The sequence below is a fragment of the Marmota monax genome, unplaced genomic scaffold, assembly GCF_021218885.2.
Source record: "Marmota monax isolate L192 unplaced genomic scaffold, Marmota_monax_Labrador192_F-V1.1 WCK01_AAM20220418_F8-fsc00003, whole genome shotgun sequence".
NCBI classification, from domain to species: domain Eukaryota; kingdom Metazoa; phylum Chordata; class Mammalia; order Rodentia; family Sciuridae; genus Marmota; species Marmota monax.
In genome coordinates this window covers 8,131,172-8,157,064 of record NW_026694084.1, presented here as the reverse complement: position 1 = coordinate 8,157,064, position 25,893 = coordinate 8,131,172, and the positions used below count along the sequence as shown (strand labels likewise).

The window sequence follows — 25,893 nt, the reverse complement described above, 5'->3', positions numbered from 1 at the left end:
CATCCACAAGTAACAAAATGAAATTAAACCTCTCTCTCTCACCATGCACAAAACTCAACTCAAAGTGGATCAAGGACCTAGGAATTAAACCAGAGACCTTGCTCCTAATGGAAGAAAAAGTACGCAAAATCTCTATCATGTCGGATTAGGTCCAAAAATTATTAATAAGACTCCTATAACGCAAAACTTAAAACCAAAAATCAATAAATGGGATGAATTCAAACTAAAAAGCTTCTTTTCAGCCAAAGAAACAATCAGTGAGGTGAATAGAGAGCCTACTGAATGGGAGCAAACCTTTACCACAAGCACATCACATAGAGCACTAATCTCTAGGATTTATAAAGCACTCAAAAATCTTAACACCAAAAAAACAAACAAACAAACCACCGAATAACCCAATCAATAAATGGGCCAAGGAACTGAACAGACACTTCTCAGAAAAGGATATACAATCAACCAATAAACATATGAAAAAAATGTTCAACATTTCTAGTAATTAGAGAAATGCAAATTAAAACTTCTCTAAGATTTCATCTCATTCCAATCAGAATGGCAGCTAACAAGAATACAAACAAAAATAAATGTTGGCAAGGATGTAGGGGAAAAGACAAACTCATACATTGCTCGTGGGACTGCAAATTGGTGCAGCCAATCTAGAAAGCAGTATGGGGATTCCTTGGAAACTTGGAATGGAACCTCCATTTGACCCAGATATACCACTCCTTGGTCTATACCCAAAGACTTAAAAACAGCATACTACAGGGACACAGCCACATCAATGTTTACAGCACCACAATTCTCAAAAGTTTAAGTGGAACCAACCTAGATGCCCTTCAGTAGATGAATGGATAGGGAAATTTTGGTATATATACATAAGGAACATTACTCAGCATTAAAAGAGAATAAATTCATGGCATTTGCAGCTAAATGGATGAAGTTGGAGAATATAATGCTAAGTGAAGAAAGCCATTCCCCCAAAACCAAAGGCCAAATGTTTCCTTTGATATGAGGATGCTGACTCATAATGGCTATAGTTGTGTGCATGGGAGGAATGGAGGAATTTTAGATAGGGCAAAAAGGGAGGGAGGGGAGGGAGGGGAAGTGAGGAGGCAAGGGGGTAAGAATGATGGTGGAATGACTTAGACATCATTACCCTAAGTACATGTATGAAGACACGAATGGTGTGAAAGTACTTTGTGTACAGTCAGTAACTTGAAAAATTGTGCTCTTTATGTGTAATATGAAATGAATTGCATTCTGCCATTATGTATAACAAATTAGAATAAATAATTTAATTAAAAAAGAGGTGTTCCACCCATGATATTTCATATCTGGGCACATGGCTTTTTTCCTGCTAGACCACAAGAACTAATGTTTATTTTGTCTCCTGAACATATAATAAGACACATAACAGAAAGCAGGAGCTGAATATACAAATTAATGAAAGGAATAATAAATGGAGAGAAAGATCACATACTGTGATGCATTATTAATCAAATTGCTTTTTTAAATAATAAGTTTATACTAGAGTGTTAAAAGAGTAACATGTTCTTTATTCTTGGGTACTTCTATTTCAACAGGAATATTTTATAACTCTAATAATTATCACAAAGGACATACAGAACTTCAGAAAGCCAAGATTATATTTAGCAGCATACTACTTTCTAGAAATTTCTCATATTACATTCTACCTCCTCAGGGCTACCACTGAGAAGTGTACAAGTAATTAATTTGAAAGACACATAAGATCCAAAAGATCTGTATAGTCCCATCATAGTAAAACTTCACATATGTAAGTATCAAATATATAAATACATTGTGTATGTGTGGGTATACAAATGAATGTAGGCTAAATTTGTTTTCCAATATTTTTCTATCAAAACACTTCTACTAGAACAGAGCAGGAAAACTGTACAGAAGAAAAAAGAAGATATGCAACTTAGAAGAGCTACATACTAAAATCAAAAGAAAGCAATTTATATATGTTTAAAAACCAAAATTAAAGAGAAAAGTTTTCTATGAAAGTGTATTAATCATCAAAAAAGTCTCTGGAAAGAGGCAAAGTATGTTTTTCCTAGTAGAATTTGTAAGTCCCAATTTAGCAAAAAATACTACTAATCTTACACACATCAAGCTTAATGTGCTAGAAAACGCCTGAGTTATAAGGAAAAGCACCAGGGAGTGATCCAATAATATTTGAATTATTCCTTTCTGTCATGAAATATTATTTGTGTCAAGCCATAACTTACAATTTCAAATTGCACTATGATCAGATAAGCTTCCTGTTACATCATTACAGTAGAAAGATGTCCTCTTAATTTACTCATGTTTAGAACTACTAACTCATTAATTCAATATTTAAATTGTCTTGAATACTAAATACATCACAGATTACTTTTAGTAGAGAATTACTAAAATAATATATAACAAGATTTGTGAAATATGGATCAGAAATAAAAATTACTTATTTTATTGGCAATTTAACACATACAAAATATCCAAAGCACCTATAGGAGCACATAAGATTCTGGGAGGCATTGTGGAGAAACAAATAGGCAAGGTTTACTTTCTTATAACTACAGACTGGAGCAAGCTAAGAATACAGATTGAGTTTGATCAAATTGAGAAAGAATATGTGACTGGTAGAACTGCCATGAAGTATTCTCATTTTCATCAGTAATGGGTTTCCACTGACAATAAAGATGTTAGCAAAAGAAAAACTATATGTTATTAAGCTACACGAAGCATAGGAGATCTACCTTGAAGGGATAATTATGGGTGTGGGAGTGGAAGTTGAGTGATTTACAATGAAAGAGATGGTAAGGAGACAGTGTTTTATAGAAAGACTAACATTGACTATATGTGTTCAGCACCACCTTAGAGTATTATGTATTTCCGGCTTCTATAATCACAATGTAAATGAAACTGATGTTTTCACATTTATGTAGATCTTTCCTATATGTTGTCATCACTGCACTAATGGATGTTGCTGGGGAGAAGGAGATTTGAATCAACACAAGGAGTTATTAAGATATAATTAACAATAAAAGACTGCATGTGGTGTGAGACTGGTGAGACTTAGCTGATACTTGTGAAGGCATATTCCTACAAACCAAAGAGTCAGAACAACGCTACTGTGAAGAAATGACAAGGCACCTTTACTCAGACAGAGTACTCTTCTTTCAATTTTCTCATGAGCAGTCTGTTCAGAAAAAGAGAGGCTGTAAAGAACTGTCTAACCCAGGTTACTAGCTCTTGTATCAATATTATTTAAAATACACACTCTCACTGTCATTTTACAAATGGAGACATATAAAAAGCATTAGTTACAGGTGAATTTAAATGTAGCAATTAATCTGACTATATTACTGTTATGCTATAAAATGTGTCCGTATCTGTGTGCATTAGCTTTCTGTGCTGTATAACAAATCACCAAAAATATGGCAGATAAAAACAATATGCATTTATTATTCTGCAGTCTCTGTAGGTCAACAATCTGAGTATGGCTTAGATGGGGACTCAGACAGACTTTCAAAAAATTACTATTAAGTTTGCCATCCGTATTTTCTCCTAGAAGCTAACCTAGGGAAGAATACACTACAAAGCTTACTCGTGTGTTGGCAGAGATAATTTCACCACATGTTTAGGATTAGTGTGAGTATAACACAGACAAAGTACTCTTAGAAAATGACTGAAATTCCATTTAAGCAATGAAGTTTTTTGTTAAAGCTCTTTTATTTTGATTAAGAGTCACATGTTGTTTGAATGCTGTATTTAATTGGAAGTAAAGGGAAAAGAAACTGAGAGCCAAGTGTATATTTTTCCTCAATAGTTACTGTCCAACATGTTTACTCTTTCTGGAATACTTCATTGCTTCCTGTAAAACCAAGATTTTTATCTGTTATTACTTCTCTCCAGCTAAAAGAACACCCTTTTCTGTAGAAATAAAGTTCTCTTTTCATGTATTTATTGAGATATGTGTGTGTTTTCTGAGATTCTTAAATTAGGGCTTGCTTGTCACATGTAAATTTGAAATGTCAGCTTTGAGGGCTGAAAATTACTGTAACTTTTTAGGTCTTATAGTTTGCTCTCATTGCTAAGGTGGGAAAAATTTTCTTCTTTAACTTTTTGCATCTTAGGCAGAACGAAAAAACCCTAATAGTTAGTATATTATTGTTTGTTACACATAAAATTTCATAAAGATGTCCCTAGCATTGGTCTTCCATATTGTATACAGAGGAAAGATTCTATATAAAACCTGTAATTTGCAACTGTTCAATTACTTTTATCTAATTCCTATGAGATCAGACTATCATATAATTAAATATATTTTCACCAGTTTAAGTATCATCTGGAAGGAGGATAATTTAAAAAAGATGATACACATTTCAAAGTGAAAATCAATAAGAAAATTTAGTAACAATAAAATAAAGAAATAACTATAATAATTTTCATATTTAAATTTATAATTAGGTAAGAAAGCAATTAGACAACATAATTTAATTCCAATTAATAATCTATATCAGTTATACTAAGTGTGATTTTGCACTGAGTTTTAAAATCTTTAATAATATTTAAAAAAAACAAAAACTAGAATGAACAAACAATTTTAAAGAAGAATCTCAAAATGTGTAAATTTTTATACGGCATATGTTTCATATAATTTTGCTGATACTAAGTAAAGTACCAACAGTTTTCAACTAAACTGTGGAAATGAGATAGTTTACATGAGTGTTACTTGTGTGACAATTTTTACCAATGTTAATAATGTAAAAAATTAAAAATACTATTACAGAAACTAGAGTCATATCATAAGTTTTATTTTACCTGTAGTGTGAGACTCTTCACTGCATTCCATACTATTCCAATAAATTCTTTCATTCTTTCTTCAGGACTTCTACAGCCCTCAGATATATTAAACATGGCTTTCACAGGAACTGATAAGGGTCGGGATTCTAAGGATAAAAATGATTAATTATTTGACAGATGTATAACTTTTAATTTCACAAAACTATAAAGAAAGTATTTCAAGACTATTTCCTTGCTTAAAATATCACCTCTATATGAGATTATAAAAGTCTTGTTTGATCATTTTATCTTATAGAATTACAGTTTTTCACAATATTCAAGGTATTCGTAACTGGAAGGTGGACTTGAGTATGATGTTCTATTTATTGACTACATAGAGGAATGCATTTGTGAAATTCATTAAGTTGTAACTAAATTTATTCATTTCTCAGTACGAAAATAATACTTCAATAAATGTTTTTAAATAAATCACTTGATTCATCCAAAACTAAAAGAAAACGGACCTTCCCACATGTGAAATTTTCAGATAACAAAACCTTATCTATAGAACCAATATGATAAAGAGATTTTTAAATTAATTAATTTATTTTACAGTAGAATTAAATAATTTATTTTGACATCTTGTACACCAATGGAGCACAACTTCTCATTCCTCTGGCTATACATGGTGCAAAGTCATTCTAGTAACGTAATCATACATGTATATACGGTAATAATGTCTGTATCAAAGTAATTTTCATGTTAACAAAAAGATGAACATAGAAAGCAGATTTTGTAGTAAAATCAAATGCTATATTTTACTCTTACTAAAAATCTGCTCGGGCGGATCCAACATGGCGGCAGGCACGGAGGTATCAAGTCTCTGACCTCTCCAGCTGCGTGGGCATAGGGAGTATTAAATCGTCTAAATGCTGTTCGCTCAAGATCACTAGGCATTGCTGAGTTAATGTGGATCTGGGGCGAACAGTCTGGGCCTCTCAGAACACACACTGAGCCCGTAGGGGCAGAATTCAGGCTCCCATTCGCCCGCATCTCGCAGACAAACTGCTCTGGCTCAGTGCTAAAGAACCCGTGGAAGTCCTGACCCGCCAGCCGCTGCCCGCGAGACTCGCCCGTCGGCCGCCCGCCAGCAGCCCCCACGACTGGGCAGCTAGCCTCTGAGGCGCAGCTCAGCAGGAGCAGCGCAGGGACTCTAGGAAGAGGTCGGCCGACGGAATTCCTTCCCAGCGGAATCCACTTTAGCAGGTGTGTGACTCCCACCCCCTCCAGATACAAGCAGCCAGGAAACCTCAGGAATCTCGCCGGGGGCGTGTCTGTAGGGAAGCAGAGGGGATTCCTGATCCCCAACTCCCCTTACCACAGCAGCCACACCCAAGGTCTTAGCCGCCAGTTTCCGGGGGCATGTCCACCAAAGGGGTCCGGAAAAATTAAACTGTTGGTCCCCAGATCACTGCACCACAGCACTGGGGCTTAGATGAATGACAGAGAGAGTGCTCAGTCGTTCGGGAAATAGGACACGCGGTGGGGCTGCAAGTGTTACCAGATCTTTGGGGAACTGCCTCCGGTGAACAGGACCTGGCTGGCTGGCTGGCAGGGGGAAGCGGGGGAGGGGCCAGAGAAGTGAAACGGCTCTGGACTAACAGGATTGAGAGACTCCCAGGAGCCGCCTTACAGGGATTGCTATCGGCACATAGAGGGCAGAAGCTCGGCTCGGAGGGCACGGCTCCGCCTACTGGAAGAGAAGAAAATGGATCTCTAAGACTTCAATTTTTTTTCTTTTCTCTCTTTGTTCTTTTCTCCCCTTTTCCTTCTTTCTTTCTTTCCTGTTTCAAGTTTTCTGTTCTTTCTATTCTCCTCTAATCTATCTCTCTCTCTCCTTCTTCGTTTTTAAGAGCACCTATCTTCCCCTACCCCCCAAATTTCATCCCAAGCATTACGTCTTCCATTACGTGTAATTGTCTAAATGCAAATAGGTGAATGTTTTGAGGCTGTCTATATGGCTCCTAAATACCTAGCTACTACCAACACCCTGATCCAATCACCTGTTGGTATCCCCATTCAGGAGAGCAACCTTCTAAAGTAGCCAAGACATAGGAACCCTCATACCATCATAGCACCTAACCTAAACATAAAGTTCTAAGAACAGACAACAAATCACTATATGCATACAGAATCCAGAAGCCTTTTATGAATTGAATGAACCAGCTTTACAGTACAATAAAGCCCAACATTTCTAGGCATAGTCTCTCACCACAAAGGAGAGACAACAGAGATGTACAAAACCAAAAAAATTTATAGGAGAAAGCAGAAACACAGCAGTCAAACAGAGCTGGAAAATAACGTGAACAACATGAAAAAACAAGGGATAAAAGGATTACAAACAATGCAGGACAACTTAAATCTACAGGAGGACCTAGAGGCATCAGAAAAATGGACAGAGAAAGAACTCAAGGCATACCTAACTCAGATGGAACGGAATATTAGAGAAGAAATGAGACAGCAAGTCCAAGCAATGAAAGTATATTTTGAAAACGAATTAAACAAACAAATTCAAATGGTAAAAAATGAGCTCTACCAGGAGATAGACATTTAAAAAAAAATCAAACAGTAATCCTAGAAATGCAGGAAACCATAAACCAAATTAAAAACTCAAACGAGAATATTACAAATAGACTAGATCAAGTAGAAGTCAGAACATAAGATAATGAAGACAAAGTTTATCAACTTGAAAAGAATATAGTCAACACAGAAAGGATGCTTAAAACTCACAAGCAATCTATCCAAGAGATATGGGATGTCATAAAAAAACCAAACTTGAGAGTCATTGGGATAGAAGAAGGTATAGAGGATCAAACCAAAGGAATGGACAACCTATTAAATGAAATAATCCTAGAAAACTTCCCAGATATGAGAGATGGAATGGATTGCCAAATCCTGGAAGCCTACAGGACCCCAAACATTCAAAACCGTAACAGACCAACTCCAAGAGACATAATTATGAAGATATCCAACATACAGAACAAGGAGAGAAAATTAAAAGCTACGAGAGAAAGGAGGCAGATTACATTCAGGGGTAAACCAATTAGGTTAACGGCTGATTTTTCATCACAGACGTTGAAAGCGAGAAGATCCTGGAACAACGTATTTCAAACGCTGAAAAATAATGGATTCCAATCAAAAATACTGTATCCAGCAAAATTAAGCTTCAGATTTGACAATGAAATTAAAATATTTCACGATAAACAAAAGTTAAAAGAATTCACAGCCAGAAAACCAGCACTGCAAGGCATTTTGAGCAAAATACAACAAGAAGAGGAATTGAAAAATAGCAACCAAAACTAACAGTGGGAGGTATCTCAGTAAAGGGGGAGAAACATAACCAAAGAGGAAAAACTAGCCAAACTAAAATAAATAAATAAGTAAACATGACTGGAAGTACAAACCATATTTCAATAGTAACCTTAAATGTTAATGGCTTAAATTCACCAATCAAGAGACATAGGCTACTAACCTGGATTAAAAAAACAGATCCAACAATATGCTGCCTTCAGGAGACTCATATGATAGGAAAAGACATACACAGGCTGAAGGTGAATGGATGGGAAAAATCATACCACTCACATGGCCCTCGGAAGCAAGCAAGAGTAGCCATACTCATATCGAATAAAATCAACTTCAAACCTAAGTTAATCAAAAGGGATAAAGAAGGACACTATATACTGTTAAAAGGAACCATCCACCAAGAAGACATAACAATTATCAATACGTATGCACCAAATAATGGTGCTGCAACGTACATAAAACAAACTCTCCTCAAGTTCAACAGTCAAATAGACCACAACACAATAATTATGGGTGACTTCAACACACCGCTCTCTCCATTAGACAGATCCTCCAGACAAAAGCTGAATAAAGAAACTATAGAACTCAATAACACAATCAATAACCTAGACTTAACCGACATATATAGAATATATCAACCATCATCAAGTGGATACACATTCTTCTCAGCAGCACATGGATCTTACTCAAAGATAGACCATATACTATGCCATAGGGCAACTCTTAGTAAATACAAAGGTGTGGAGATAATACCATGCACTTTATCTGATAATAATGGAATGAAACTGGAAATCAATGATAAAGAAAGGAAGGAACAATCCTGCATCACCTGGAAAATGAACAATATGTTACTGAATGATCAATGGGTTACAGAGGACATAAAGGAGGAAATCAAAAAATTCTTAGAGATAAACGACAATACAGACACAACATATCGGAATCTATGGGGCACAATGAAAGCAGTTTTAAGAGGGAAATTCATTTCCTGGAGTTCACTCCTCAAAAAAAGAAAAAACCAACAAATAAATGAACTCACACTTCATCTCAAAACCCTAGAAAAGGAAGATCAAAACAACAGCAAATGTAGTAGAAGACAAGAAATAATTAAAATCAGAGCGGAAATCAACAAAATTTAAACAAAAAAAAACCATTGAAAAAATTGATAAAACTAAAAGTTGGTTCTTTGAAAAAATAAATAACATCGACAGACCCTTAGCCACGCTAACGAAGAGAAGAAGAGAGAGAATTCAAATCACTATCATACGGGATGAAAAAGGCAATATCACAACGGACACCACAGAAATACAGAAGATAATTAGAAAGTATTTTGAAACCCTATATTCCAATAAAATAGAAGATAGTGAAGATATCGATAAATTTCTTAAGTCATATGATCTGCCCAGATTGAGTCAGGAAGACACACACAATTTAAACAGACCAATAAAAAAGGAAGAAATAGAACAAGCCATCAAAAGACTACCAACCAAGAAAAGCCCTGGACTGAATGGGTATACAGCGGAGTTTTACAAAACCTTCAAAGAAGAATTAATACCAATACTTTTCAAGCTATTTCAAGAAATAGAAAAAGAAGGAGCTCTTCCAAATTCATTCTATGAGGCCAACATCACCCTGATCCCGAAACCAGACAAAGACACTTCAAAGAAAGAAAACTACAGACCAATATCTCTAATGAACTTAGATGCAAAAATTCTCAATAAAATCCTGGTGAATCGAATGCAAAAGCATATAAAAAAAATTGTGCACCATGATCAAGTAGGATTCATCCCTGGCATGCAAGGCTGGTTCAATATACGGAAATCAATAAATGTTATTCACCACATCAATAGACTTAAAGATAAGAACCATATGATCATCTTGATAGATGCAGAAAAAGCATTCGACAAAGTACAGCATCCCTTTATGTTCAGAACACTAGAAAAACTAGGGATAACAGGAACTTACCTCAACATTGTAAAAGCTATATATGCTAAGCCTCAGGCTAGCATCATTCTAAATTGAGAAAAACTGAAGGCATTCCCTCTAAAATCTGGAACAAGACAGGGATGCCCTCTCTCACCACTTCTGTTCAACATAGTTCTCGAAACACTGGCCAGAGCAATTAGACAGACGAAAGAAATTAAAGGCATAAAAATAGGAAAAGAAGAACTTAAATTATCACTATTTGCGGGCGATATGATTCTATACCTAGAAGATCCAAAAGGGTCTACAAAGAAACTACTAGAACTAATAAATGAATTCAGCAAAGTGGCAGGATATAAAATCAACATGCATAAATCAAAGGCATTCCTGTATATCAGCGACAAATCCTCTGAAATGGAAATGAGGACAACCACTCCATTCACAATATCCTCAAAAAAAAAAATAAAATACTTGGGAATCAACCTAACAAAAGAGGTGAAAGACTTATACAATGAAAACTACAGAACCCTAAAGAGAGAAATAGAAGAAGATCTTAGAAGATGGAAAAATATACCCTGTTCATGGATAGGCAGAACTAACATCATCAAAATGGCGATATTACCAAAAGTTCTCTATAGGTTTAATGCAATGCCAATCAAAATCCCAGCGGCATTTCTTGTAGAAATAGAGAAAGCAATCATGAAATTCATATGGAAAAATAAACGACCCAGAATAGCAAAAACAATGCTAAGCAGGAAGTGTGAATCAGGCGGTATAGCGATACCAGACTTCAAACTATACTACAGAGCAATAGTAACATGGTACTGGTACCAAAACAGGCGGGTGGACCAATGGTACAGAATAGAGGACATAGAGTCCAATCCACAAAATTAGAACTTTTTTATATTTGATAAAGGGGCTAAAAGCATGCAATGGAGGAAAGATAGCAGCTTCAACAAATGGTGCTGGGAAAACTGGAAATCCATATACAACAAAATGAAGCTGAACCCCTTTCTCTCGCCATGCACAAAAGTTAATTCAAAATGGATCAAAGAGCTTGATATCAAATCAGAGACTCTGCGTCTGATAGAAGAAAAAGTTGGCTCCGATCTACATATTATGGGGTCGGGCTCCAAATTCCTTAATAGGATGCCCATAGCATAAGAGTTAATAACAAGAATAAACAAATGGGACCCACTTAAACTAAAAAGTTTTTTCTCAGCAAGAGAAACTATAAGAGAGGTAAATATGGAGCCTACATCCTGGGAACAAATCTTTACTCCTCACACTTCAGATAGAGCCCTAATATCCAGAGTATACAAAGAACTGAAAAAATTAGACAATAAGATAACAAATAACCCAATCAACAAATGGGCCAAGGACCTGAACAGACACTTCTCAGAGGGGGACATACAATCAATCAAAAAGTACATGAAAAAATGCTCACCATCTCTAGCAGTCAGAGAAATGCAAATCAAAACCACCCTCAGATACCATCTCACTCCAGTAAGATTGGCAGCCATTATGAAGTCAAACAACAACAAGTGCTGGCGAGGATGTGGGGAAAAGGGTACACTTGTACATTGCAGGTGGGACTGCAAACTGGTGAGGCCAATTTGGAAAGCAGTATGGAGATTTCTTGGAAAGCTGGGAATGGAACCACCATTTGACCCAGCTATTGTCCTTCTCAGACTATTCCCTGAAGACCTTAAAAGAGCGTACTACAGGGATACTGCCATATCGATGTTCATAGCAGCACAATTCACAATAGCTAGACTGTGGAACCAACCTAGATGCCCTTCAGTAGACGAACGGATAAAAAAAAATGTGGAAAGATGCAAAGGTTACACAATCTGAAACTCAATTGTACATCGTTTTTAATAAATAAAAGGTTTTTATTTTTATTAAAAATCAAACTACTACTTCCACCTTAAATGTCCTTTCCTCTTAGAAATGTTAACTGATTTTGCAAAATTAGATTTGGTCCTTTCTCTATTATCTGATAAAATTCAAAGAATTATGTATAATATATAATTCTTAGTGGTATAATATTAAAGAAAAATAGCAGCTAAGCAGAGTGATAATGTATAGCAATAAGTGATATTAGTTAGTGGCTGGATTTTTACAATACACTCTCATTTATGCCCAACTATTCTTATTCTTACAGTGAAAAATAATATTTTTGTACATATTTATTAATATGCCACTAGTTGAATTAGACTAAAAAAACAAACACACAAAGTCAAGAACACAGAATTAAGTAACAATATTTTTGCCTCTAAATTTCAATGAATGACTAATACAAAAATATTCCTTTATCTCTTTAGGTAGCACTCAAATCTGGTAATAATTTTTCAAAATCATCATGTCAAAAATTTCTGTTCTCATTTTGAAGGCTTGAGTAATGATGTTAGTGATTAAATGGCTAACTTTAATATTATATTAATATGAATATACTAATGGAACCAAATACTAATATTCAATACCAAACAGTTGTGTTCTTAAAATTCAAGATTTTCAAAATAATCTGTTGCAAATACAATTAAGGAAAAATGCTGGCAAGGATGTGTGTGTGTGTGGGGGGGGGTACACTCATGAATTGCTGGTGGGACTTCAAATTAATATAACCACTCTGAAGAGCTATGACCCAGCTATCCTACTCCGTGGTATTTATCCAACAGAACTAAAATCAGCATACAGTTATATAGCACATCAATATTTTTATCACCACAGTTCATTAAAGCCAAGTTATGGAACCAGGCTAGGTGTTCCTCATTCTGTTTAGCTGCTATTTTTGTTTAATATTATACCATGAAGAATTATATGTTATACATAATTCTTTGAATTTTGTCAGATTATAGAGAAAGGACCAAACCTAATTTTGCAATATCAGTTAACATTTCTAAGAGGAAAGGACATTTAAGGTGTAAGTAATAGATTGATTTTGATAAAAATCAAAACTATTGTTTGATTTAAAAAAGGTGTGCAATTGAGTTTCAAATGGAAAAAGAAAATAGATTAATAGACTAATTGATACAGAAAATATAGTGTATGTACATAATGAAGTTTTACTCCGCCATAAAGAAGAATAAAGTTATACATCATTTGCTACTAAATAGATGGAAATGGAGAATATCATGCTAAGTGAAATAAGCCAGGGTCATAAAGCTGAGGATCAAAAGTCTTCTCTTTTATGCTAGAGAGAAATAAGAAATTTTAAAACAGAATCTCATTAAAATAGAAGGGAGAACAGTGGAATACAGGAAAGAGATTGAGGAGTGGGAGGAGGAATGGGAAAGGTAAAAAAATTTGGTCATTTTCATTCGGTACTTGCTCTCCTTTCCCATTCCTTAAGGTTGCACCTACACAATGAAAACTTTTTCAGTTCCTAAGGTCTGTAGTAAAGGTTTCTTTCCTTAAAATTTCCTCAGTTCCAAAAACACACATTTCAGGTCACATTTCTCTTTCCATTTATAACCGAAATTTCATCACAAAGAAGTTATATCATGTGTTACTTGCAATTTTCCAAAGCACATAGCAGAGAAATGAGAATTCTTCAAAAACTGAAGATTATATTTGACTGCCTGACTACAGAAAAAATTTACCTCAATATCTTGAGCTAAACTGGAACTATTCTTATCATAATTCAGCATTTTTAACTATATTTAAATTTCTAAATTACTAGGAATATATACCAATAAAAACATACAAAAAGCTGCTAACTTCTTCTGAAAGTTCAATAAGTATCCATGGAAAATCTGAGAGAAAGATTAAAAGTGATAGGAAATCAATTAAAATCAATAAAAGGACAGGGAGTGAAGGTGATTAAACAATGTGATTTGTCTGGCCTTAAATAAAAATATCAAGAGAGAAAAAATTTTGCTCATTCCTATAATAACTACTTATGACATACTTGCTCAATGCCAGGAATCAGTTGTTAGAGTCTACAAACAAAAAAGAGAGCAAGTTACATAAGGCCTGTGACAAACATTCTAGAGGACATGGAAAAAAAACCCAAATAAATAGAAAAGATGTTAAGATTTATGAGGACAAGGAAAGAGGTAATAAGCCTGGGAATCTGGGGGAGAGAAATAGACCTATTTTAGAAAAAATGAGTATTGAAGTTTTCTTTACTGAAAAGGTAACACTTAAACTGAGACCTGGAATATGAAAAGTCCATAGCTATGAGAAGAGCAGAAACAACATAGGCAAAAAGTCCCAGGCAAGAAAAAGCATGATGAGGTCCACAAGGAGAGAGAATCTGTGTAAGCAAAAATGATAAAAGATGGAACAGAATAACGGGATAGAGGTTGTATCAGGGCTAACTCTTCAAGAGATGGTATGCAGTTTGGATTTTATATTAAGAACAATAAGAAGCAACTAACATGTTTTAAGCATTAGTGACATGATCTAATTTGAATCTGGAATAAGATGTCTCTTGCCACCATCTAAACAATGAAGTGGTAACTGAGAAAAGAGGATTAAAAAACATGGTATTACATCAGTAAGGCACCTTAGTACTATTCTCTACAAGAAATAATGTGGTTCTGACTAGGATTGCAGCATACAGACAAATAAAGAGATTCAACATATAATTTTGAAAGACAATGCACAGGAACAGAGATGCTAGGAAGGGGAATCCTGGAGTTATGCCTTGAAGCAACATGGTGACTGGTGGTGAAAGAGATGTGCAGTTACAGATATATAAGAAGGCAGAGGTAACAAGACCTGTTAGGCTTCAGCAACATGTAAGATATTAAGCAGAGATCTGTCAGAAAACAGATAGGAGACACTTTCATTTTTTTGTGTAACTCACCTGGTTTGTTATACCAGTTGCTTATTTCTATTCTCTTTTTTAAATTAAAGAGAAGGAAGAACATCAATGTGAAATAAATGTCATTTTGTATGAATGCATTGATACACTGGATTTTAAGCCAACTTGCAGAAGATCCAAAAGAGAAAAGAAAGAATAAAATCACTCCTCAAGGGCTATTAGATAAAATGTTTCACTATGCTTGAAGTTTACAGATTTCCTTTTAAAATTCAAACACTAAAAATGTGATCTTGATGTTATGAGTTGTGTTTTATAATGAACTTCCACATATATTGATACTATCACTCTAGAAAGCCCCCGGGAAATAATGGCTTTTGGATGCTGCAAGTCGACGTGACATGGCATGTGAAATTGCATCTCATGCTGAGCCAACCAGGAAAATATATGTCATCACTATGTGACATTCAAAATTTCATCTGGAAGCTATAATCTTGTTCTGACTGCTGAAACAGAGTGAAAAGACTGCACACAAAACAACTTGGTTGAATTTTTTCTGAATTCTTGCCAGATCATATAAAACTAAAAGAGCATACTTATATCCCAAAAAATCCATATCTGAAAATCTTATAATGCACTTATTAACATCACAATATATCTCAAGGAACTGTACAATTAATTAACATAATGATTCAAATCACATGTTATAACTCAAATTAATGAATTTCTGGGAAAATTTCTTTATAATGAAACCGATAATAGTGAAAATTAATAAATTGTGCAAATCAGAACTGAACTGTTCAAACTGCATACAACAAAAACACATCCTAATGAATTCTAGATAGGGAGAGGGGTGGGAGGGAAAAGGAGGGGGCAGGGGATTAGCATGGATGATGGAATGTGATAGACATCATCATCCAAAGTCATGTATAAAGACACTAATTGGTGTCAATATACTTTATATACAACCAGAGATATGAAAAATTGGGCTGCATACATGTAGCAAGAATTGTAATGCATTCTGCTGTCATTTTTTTTTAAATAAATTGGAGGAAATAAAAATCCTAATTCCTTTCCCCCAAATGAATAAACTGTAGGTTAAAACAAAACAAAAGTTCTTGGAGTGTAGCTCAGCGGTAAAGAGCTTGATTAACATGAATAAGGCCCTATGTTCCATCCCTAGCACAATTTGTCTTAAAGATCTCATATCTTATCTAGATTCTTTCCACCTTCCGTAGTTCATGTGTATAATATCTTCATAATTCATTTATCTTCTTCCCATCAAAAATATGTGAATGTTACTGAGTCCAAATGTATCATACTTATGTTTTAAATATGCTGTGACTAATTGGAAAAGGAAAATTTAGTATATAGAAACTAAAATATTTAATTTCTGCTATCCTCTTATTTTCTGGTATTATATCTCATGCCCCTGTACTAAAGGATATATGACCCAGCCTGGGATGACACTGGGTCAATCACTGTACCTCATCTTTTTGGCCTTATTCACTGTTAACAAAGGCACATGATCCAAGACAGCAAAATTTTCCTTGGGTACATTTTCAATAGGCAATGAACAAAATCTATTTCTCTTTTATCACAAATGATTAAGCTTGGGAGTTCAGAGGTACTGCAGTCAACATACACTGTTATGCCAAGAAACGTATGTACAGTAAGAGAAAGTTTAGCCAACATGAAAAGACAAAGACCTGATAGTACAGAGTCTCTGGTAACAAGTCATCCTCCCCACCCCCCAAAAAAAATCCATCTTTGCCTTTTTGATCATTTTGCTTATGGGAATCAGTAAATAAATTCTCATCATCCACTTCCAAATACTGTTTATGTCTCTAATAATCAGAAAGTCTTTTCTAATTTAGGAATGTTTATTCCTTAGTGAAGAAATCACCTATCAATCAGAGGTCAAACCAGGCAATATGTCAGTAGTTGTACATGCCCTGCTTTAGCAACATCATTTTCTACCCTGCACAAATCCTCAAAAAGGTTTAAGCATATCACGGGGCTTATATTCCAACCTTATTTACTCAAGAACTATTCAACCTCTCCCCCCCCCTTTTTTTTTTAATTTGTTCTTTTTAGATACACATGCCAGTAGAGTGTATTACACATACATGGAGTACAGTTATTCTCATTAGGATCCCATGCCTGTGGTTGTACATGATGTAGAATTTTACTAGTGGTCTATACATATATGAACATAGGAAAGTCAACCTCATTCCCTTCTTAGCATCTGTTACATGGGTCTCAGTCCTCTCATTACCACATTCACTGGTCATTATTCCACTGACTCTCAGCCTAAGCCTGCAGACTTGAAGATAGTAGTACTGATCTTTTATTCTTCTGATCTTTTCTTCATTCAAGATTTCCTCAACTACCTCAGCCAATACTCTTTTAATTTTAACTTGAATTCTTGTGACCTGCAAAATGGTTCTATGAATGGTCTTGGAACAACCCAGTTCTCTTCTCTCCTTGCTTGCAATTTTCAAGAGTAGTTACAGAATGTATAGGGAATACAACAGCCTGATAGGGAAGAACTGACCAGAACAAAAACTGCACACTTAAATGCTTTAGCCAGTGAGTCCCAAGAACTCAGAGTATAAAATACAGGGCAGTTACTTTCTAGGGTTTCTCAGTTGCAGTTCAGGTGGGGCATAAACCTCTGATGAGAAATGGCTTTCCTGGATAGTTTTTGGGTGCACTAAGAGTTGGGATCACAAAGAGTCCTAGGATTCTAGTGCCCCTTGCTTATCACGTGTAAGTAATTAATATAATTCATGTAACACATTTCACATGATTGTGTTCTGTCTCTTCGACAAGTTCATTGGTAACGAGTGAAGTGTAAGCCTGTTCTGAGGATGCTCCTAGAATCTGACTCCACATGTGAGGTTTTCTGTAGGTAAAATTAAACCTCCAAGTAAAACACTATAAAACAGCAGTGTCCTGCAAAAATGTGGTTCACAAAACTAGATTATACATAGGACTGCTGGGCAAAATATGAGAACAGTTATTCACATTTTCTTTAAATATGAAAATCACAGTTTGGTAATATTTAATTAAGTTAACTTCTATATGTTAGAAGGCCACAGCCACACTGTTAAGTATAAATGAAGGAAGAGCAGACATTCAACAACAGGAAGGGATTAGAACAATCCTGCATTTGTTTTGTTACCAGTGGCATAATTCACATATAATCAGCATGATTAAGGAACATTCTAAATTTCATTAGGTTTTCTAAAGAAACTGTCACAATGTAGATACACAGACTGAATACAAAAGACATATAACAAATATAACAGTGATAAAAAATTATTTAAAAGAAAAGGCAATCATTTCCATTAAACTGGAATAAATAATTACCTTATATTTGGGAAGATGGAAATTTACTAGCCAGATATCAGCAAACCTTTGCAAAATGCACTGGAATGAAAATAAGGATGCTGAGTGCAGCTACTGATGACCTTTTCCCTTCTTAGATCTATGGATCTCAGTGAGGTGGCTTTTCACTAAAAAGCAATTGGTCTTGTTTGTTTTACTTTTCTTTCTTTTTTTATTGGTTTTAATTTTTAAATACATGACAGCAAAATGCATCACAATTCTTATTACACATATAGAACAATTTTTCATACCTCTGTCTGCATATAAACTGTTTGTACCGATTCATGTCTTCCATACACATACTTTGGATAATGATGTCTATCACATTCCACTATCCTTGCTAATCCCCTGCCCCCTCCTTTTCCCTCCCACCCCTTTTCCCTATCTAGAATTCATCTATTCCTCCCACATATATAAATATATAAATGATTATATATTTCTGTTTTCTTTAGATCCAGACTGGCTTGGGCCAAAATGTTTTGAAGGAGGAGGAGGAGGAGTGAAGCAGTGCCAATAGTAATCAAAGTACTTCAATAGAATAATTACTTTAAAGGGAAGTAATTTCCCAGCATTAAAATAATTTACCTTCTAAACTTTTCTCTCTGACTACATTTAGAGGAACCTATATCTTACCTTCAAAATAAAAATGAAAATCAAAAAACTTGGACATATTAAAAAGAATCATACACAAACATATCTTCTGCTTTAGTCTTAGAGAAATGATAATGAAAAAATGGACCGAAAAGATAAGGGGAACAAGAGTTTGGAAAAAAAAAAGTAAGTATCAGTCTTCATCTCAAAAACAAAGGTTCCAAGAAAACATATCCATGCTAAAAAAAGGAGTAGTATGTTTAAGAATAAAAAACAATAAACCTAGTTTGCTTAACAAACTACTTTATTGGAATCAATCAAAAAATACTAACTACAATATACTACCTAAGACACATTAAAAAGTGTAATTATATCTATATCTCTCTATAAGCTGCTGATTTACTTAAAGAGTCCTCATAAGAACACTAGGAAAACAATGTGGTAAATACAAGTAAGCAATTGGTAGATAAAGCTATAAAGAGTTTTTTATCACCAAATAATCAAGGAAAAACTCAAAGCATTAAAGATTTCAAGTCTATGGCTACAAACACCCACACTATGTCAGTCTATGGCTGACATATCAAAAGATTATCTGGGACCTTTAAAATTCTTAGGAAATTAACTTTTGAAAAGTGAACTACTTACAAACTTAAGCTGATTGTCCAGAATTCATGCAGAAACAACTTAAAAGGGAATTTTAAGTATCTTTTTTAAGCTCTGAAGATTGCTAATATTTTTCCCACATGAATTTTTGGTTTAGAAACAAAAATGATTTTTTTAAAAAATGGGAAATTTTCTTTTCTTATAAATGAGAAAATTTTTTTTAGATCTTCATTAAGTTCTCTGATGACATTCTGAATATTTCCAAACTGTTTTATTTTCTATGTGCATTATCAAACATACTTCATTTTATTTTGAACTTCTTTCTATTCTAAAAGGGGAAAACATTTCTAAACCATATTTTGTCCCTGTGAGAATAAAATCAACTGCACATTTTATAAATGTCTGCCCTCATAGTTTAATATTTTCCAATGAAATTGTCTAATTAATAATAAAGGAATGGAATTTTAAGCTAAACTGTATGATTAAAGCAACTTCTAATATACATAAAACCACAAAAATGTATTTCTTCTATATTAATAATAATTCTTCATTGTAATTAGGAACATGTTTAACATTCAAAATCAAATTAAGATGGCTTGAGTATTTTTAGATGATTAACTACTGGTGTGGCTCATTTTGTTTATAATTCACAGTTCTTAAAAATTAGAAATTCAAGATATATCTCAGTGCCTCTGGAGCAACTACTACTATAGTAGCACAAATTGGTAGTCTCTCTATTTAAAATAATCCTAAAACAAAAACAAATAAACAACAAAAAAGAGATAATTCCCTTAAATGTTAAAAAAAAATTACACTGCCCATAACTAGAATAATTTTTTTAAATAGATTTTTAAACTTAGGCTGGGCACTCGGGTGCATGCCTATAATTCCAACAGCTTGGAAGAGTAAGGCAAGAGGTTTGCAAGTTCAAAGCTAACCTCAGCAATTGAGAAGGACTCCTGTTTCAAACTAAAAAATAAAAAGGGCTGGGGATGTGGTTCAGGGATTAGATATCCCTGGGTGTAATCCCTGGTACTAATTAATTAATTAATTAATTAAAACTTGGAATAATATATACCATGATGAAAAATAGCAGTATAATATGTTTTGCTTTAATATACTGAATATACTCCATAAAAAAAAAATATATATATATATATAAATAAAATAAAGGGCTACTTGAGAGTTTAGTTACCTAAACAATAACAAAACTGGTTAGTGATTGTATAGGCATAAACCAGTATTTAAAAAAAATGTAATATGACCACTCCTACAATCTATGTGTGATTTAAGACTTTGAAAGTCATATTTAATATATAATCAAACATAAGTACTGTTTTATTTAGTTGCAGTAAGATTTTTAAATTTTTTTTTAGTTGTATATGGACACAACACCCTTATTTGTTTATTTTTATGTGGTGCTGAGGATTGAACTCAGTGCCTCCCACATGCTAGGCAAGCGCTCTACCACTAAGCTACAACCCCTGTCCCTGAAGTCAGATTTTTAAAAATTATCCCAGATTGATTTTTGGAAGAAAGATGATACTGATTTATTAGAGAATGAGTTCATCCAAAGTACATAATTACCATAAGCATTTTTACTCTGATGAGTTTTATTTTGCATTTGCTGACCCATATTGTTGCACTAAAAAATCTCATTTAAAATAAAAAGTCTTACTTTGGTAAATTACACATTTCCTGTTCTCTAACATTCTCTTAAACAGTGCAAGAAAAACAATACCCTACATAAATATGTGTTTGTGAAAAGAAAAATAACTAATCTGATCTACAATAATATATAGTGTTACCTTCTTAACCCTGTCTCAAAAGAAGTCATTCTCTCAAACATTAAACTCTGTATCTTTGCATCAGATTTTATTATCCTATTTATTTGTGACCTCACAGTATAAACTATCACATAATCATGACTTGACTTTATCTTTCATTTGCCTTTTCTCCTCTTCTTCTTCTCTATACCTACAGACATACCCAACTGTCCAAATAGTAACCTTTCATGAAAGAGCATTATATACAAACCATCCCCCTCCTCAATTCCCTAGCATCTAAAGTTCCTCTGGTCAACTGACCTCATAGTAAGAACCTATTTTTTAAAATTCATTGTTTAGTTGTCAGTGGATCTTTATTTTACTTGTGTATTTATACACAGAGCTGAGGATTGAACCCAGTATCTCACTTGTTTGAGGCAAGCACTCTACCACTGAGCCACAAGCCCGGCCCCTAAGAGCCTATTTTTATGGCCTTGCTGTTTCTGAAGATTGTGTAGTGCATCACAGTTACTCACATTCTTTAAAAAGTCTTTTTAACTGTCTAATATAAATTTGTTGCTATGTTACCTACTTCTTATAATGATGCTTCTAAGTCTCCTCCATCATGAATTCCAATATGTCCACATAAGATGACTCTCAAACATTTATTTATTTGTTTGTTTGTTTATTTTTTATATTTAATTTTTAGGTAAAGATGGACACAACATAATGCCTTTATTTTTTTGTGGTGCTGAGGATCGAACCCAGGTCCCGCCAGTGCTAGGCGAGCACTCTACCGCTGAGCCACAATCCCAGCTCTCAAACATATATTTCATATTGCAGAAAATCTAAGCAACACTTCAAGCATGAAAGCATTTTTACCAGATTTGTCTTCTGATAGCCTCTTTAAAAGGAAGATTTTTTTTCTCCTAATTTTATTCCAAAATTTAGTTTATTACGGTCCATTTTAAGTTACTGTGGCAAAGACTAATAAAAGACCTCTAACACATACTTTCCCCTTCTTTCTCAGAACAAATATTAGCCAGACACCTAACCTTAAAGAATACAGATTACATTCCTAGGGGATCCTTAGGTAGGTAAATATAATCATGTGACAAGCTTCTGGTCAAAAGTATGTAAACAAAAATGGGGCACAGGGAGTTTTTAAAGAAATAAGAAGTAGGCATCTTTTCTTGTTTCTGCTCAACTGAAATTCACTTTATTAATAAATAAAAAAGTCATCATAGATCATAAGGCAAGCCTGACAATGGAGGCCACCCACAGTGAAATAAAAGACTACCTGGAGTCATGATTTTAGAGTACCATAATAGTTTTGAGGTGTCTATTCAAACTTTCATGTGAGAGAAATAAAATTCAATCTTGTTTAAACCACTGATATTTAGAGTTTTCAGAATTATTCAGACAAATTTAAATCAATCCTAAATTATACAGCCATGTTATGAAACTATTCCTTAGACTTAAAACACTATATTTTAAAATAAGGTTAAAAAATACAGTCAAAAGATTCTACCAAATAATCAAAGCTCACTCCCAAAAGATTTTGTAAGAGGAGAAAGAAGAGTAAGAAATGCTTCACTATCCATAATGTAAACAAATTACCTGTTAACAGATTTTTCATTATCTTCCAAAACTAGATAATCTTAAGAGAGATTTTTCTATGAGCCTGAAAAAACTTTGAAACATATATTTGTTTTACTTTGATAGAAGTATCAATGACTCTGGAATATATTTAAGGACATATCAAGGGAAAAAATATCAGCTGTAAGTGTTTCATTTTTGAGGATCATCTAGGAACTTAACTGTGCACCATTAATGTGATACCAATGCTCGTGATACTGGTAAGGTGTTTCTCAGGAGTATCCATCTTGTGAACTCTGATGAAAATTCTTCACTATCCTAATGCTATGGGAATGGAATGCAAATTTAGAATATACCCTTGATTTAAAAAAAAAAAAGGCACTGTGAAGGTATTACAGAGGAAACAGTAGACAAGTAAACTGGCATAGATCTGATTCTCAGGGCTGACTATGTCATTAATAAAGAATAACCATAGAAAGCCTACTACATTATGGCACTATTATTTTTTTAAAAATTCTCATTAAACAACTTTTTAACCATGAATAAATGAATTGACCTATCTCAAAGATCACTATGGCTCTGTACATTTTCGCCCCCATTATTATTCTGATGCTTTATTTTGGCATGTTTCTATCACTTTGTTTTCAGGTTTGCTGATTTCTACTTCCGCGATGTCTAAAGTACTTCTAGCTTTACTGCATTATTTTTTAAATTGTGGATATTGTCTCTCTCATATCTAGAGTTGGGTCTGGGTCCTTTTGATGCCTTCCATTTCTTCCTCAATATGTCCATGTTGAATCCTTCAACATGGTTATCATACCTGTTTTACATATAAGTATTTAATGAACCTGCTAATTCTACTATATATGTCATTTCTCTATTTCTATTGGCTAGTTTCTCTTGGCGGGAGGAGTAGTTTTCCACTTCTTTACAACTGAGATTCAATTTTTTTTTTAATTTTTAAATTGTCACTTAAGGAGTATCCTGCTTTTTAATATTTTCATCTCTATTACAGACATTGTTTATGCTTTCATAGAGAGAAAGTAATGATTAACAATAGGAAATTAGATTTTTTGCTTTTATTCTTTTCCTCACTGAAAAAAAATCACTATTAAATTCTTATAAAAACATGAAGACATATAGTAAAGAAAGTAATTCTTAGACAACTGATACCATTTGTTAATTAATATGACTGATATGAATTTAAATATAAAATTTTTCCATGCATATGCAGGTGCATCTCAAAATTTATGAGTTTTATATAATTCTATATTTTGTATTTTCATTTACAAACATTTTCTATAATCATTAATCATCCTTAGCAATTATTTTAAGTCAATTATCAAATGTGATTTAAAGAACAGGACTAAATGGTAAGACAAGATAAAAATAAATGGTTGATATGTATACATAAAGTTATTTTCTTTAATTGTGTACATTTTTAAGTGAATAAATTATATTAGAGCAAAGATAATACATCAAAACTAACTACTTTCTAATTATTTTTTATCATCTGTACTCTTTCTTTTTTAAATTAGGTATATATGACAGCAGAATGCATTTTGACTCATTGTACATAATTGCAGCACAACTTTACATTTCTATGGTTGTACATGATGTAGTGTCCCTCCATATATGCAGTCATACTTGTATCTAGGGTAATAATGTCTATCTCATTCCACCATCTATCCCATCCCCACACCCCCTCCCCAACTCTCCCTCCCCTCCCCTTTGCCCCAAAGTTCCTCCATTTTTCCCATGTCCTCACATTATGGATCAGCATCCACTTACTAGAGAGAACATTCCGCTTTTCTTTCAATGATTCAATACTGAGTATACACATTTTAATCAATTGTAAATAAAATATCAACACAATAAAGAGATGATGGATATTGACAGGTAGAAGTCTAACTCCTCCTCTTAAACATTATGTTGGCGTGACTTTCCTCATGTACACAATCAATTTAAGTTCCTTAAGAAAGGGCTCATATCTTGTTTATGCACTCAATCTCACTTAACACAGAGCCTTGCCCATCACAAACACTCAACGACTGGTACTGATTTTTTGCAATTTAAATCTTTATCAATGTGGTTGGGAATATCTGAATAATATAAAAAAAAAAGCTAAACATTTAAAGAAAAATATAAAATTAACTGAAGAAAGGTGGCCCATCATCATAAAAACCAGAAATTAAAGAGAAAGAACACTGACAATGCAATCATAAAGTACATTCCTTATTATACAAACATCAATGAACCATTTTATGGAAAAATACTTGTACTTTACATTTGCATAAATGATCTATTAATTTGAGAGAAAAAATAGAAAAGAATATTGTGTACACCGTATAGTGGCTTTCAAGAATTCACTTAGTCTGGCACGGTGGTGCTTGCCTGTAATCCCAGTGGTTCGGGAGGCTGAGAAAAAGAGGATCATGAGTTCAAACCCAGTCTCAGCAATATCTAGGCACTAAGCAACTCAATGAGAGCTGTCTCTAAATAAAATATGAAATACGGCTGGGGATGTGGCTCAGTGCCTAAGTGCCCCTGAGTTCAATCCCTGGTACTCTCCCCACAAAAATCACTTAAATATAGAACAATACTCTTAAGAGACAATGCTCTGTGGGTGGCTTGTGTTTCTGCTTATTTTGTAAAAACAGACACTGGCTTTTCTTCCCAACTGTGTTTTCAAGATATCTGAATAGTGAACAGTCTCAGCAAACAGAGATGCCATCTGCCTTTCTGAAAAAAAGGGCAATTGTGCTTAGAGTCTTGAAAAGTAGACATAAAACCTCCCATCAGAGGAAAGGGCATGCATGCTTTCTATCATTATAAAATGTTCAGCTCCTTAAATTTAAGATTCCTCTCCAGTAACATAAACCACCATATATAGGTATAACCTGGCCCTTATTCACGTCACCCTGTAGGAACGGGGTTTAGAACACTAAGAGAAAAAAATGCTACTATTCGGATTTTTGCTAATGTACATAACAAAGTCCATTCTCTTCATCCCTAGAGTGTCATTACTTCAGCCAGCATCCATAAAATCCAGGTGGGCTAACTTGTTAAGTTTAGAAGCACAGTAAAACCAAAGACCCT

General features: G+C 34.1%; 1 protein-coding gene across 13 annotated transcripts in view; it reads right to left on the bottom strand.

The window, feature by feature from the left end:
• The window catches only part of Vps13b (vacuolar protein sorting 13 homolog B), a 756,023-nt gene that overhangs the window by 393,517 nt on the left and 336,613 nt on the right, over positions 1-25,893 (bottom strand). For all 13 annotated transcript variants that reach the window (XR_006856245.2, XM_046464889.2, XM_046464891.2 and 10 more), the window contains one exon: positions 4,828-4,955. Coding sequence is in view for 11 of the 13 variants with exons in the window: in XM_046464889.2 (XP_046320845.1) it covers positions 4,828-4,955 (128 nt within the window). In the remaining 2 variants the exon portion in view is untranslated. Of the gene's footprint in view, positions 1-4,827; positions 4,956-25,893 lie in introns of those variants that run through there.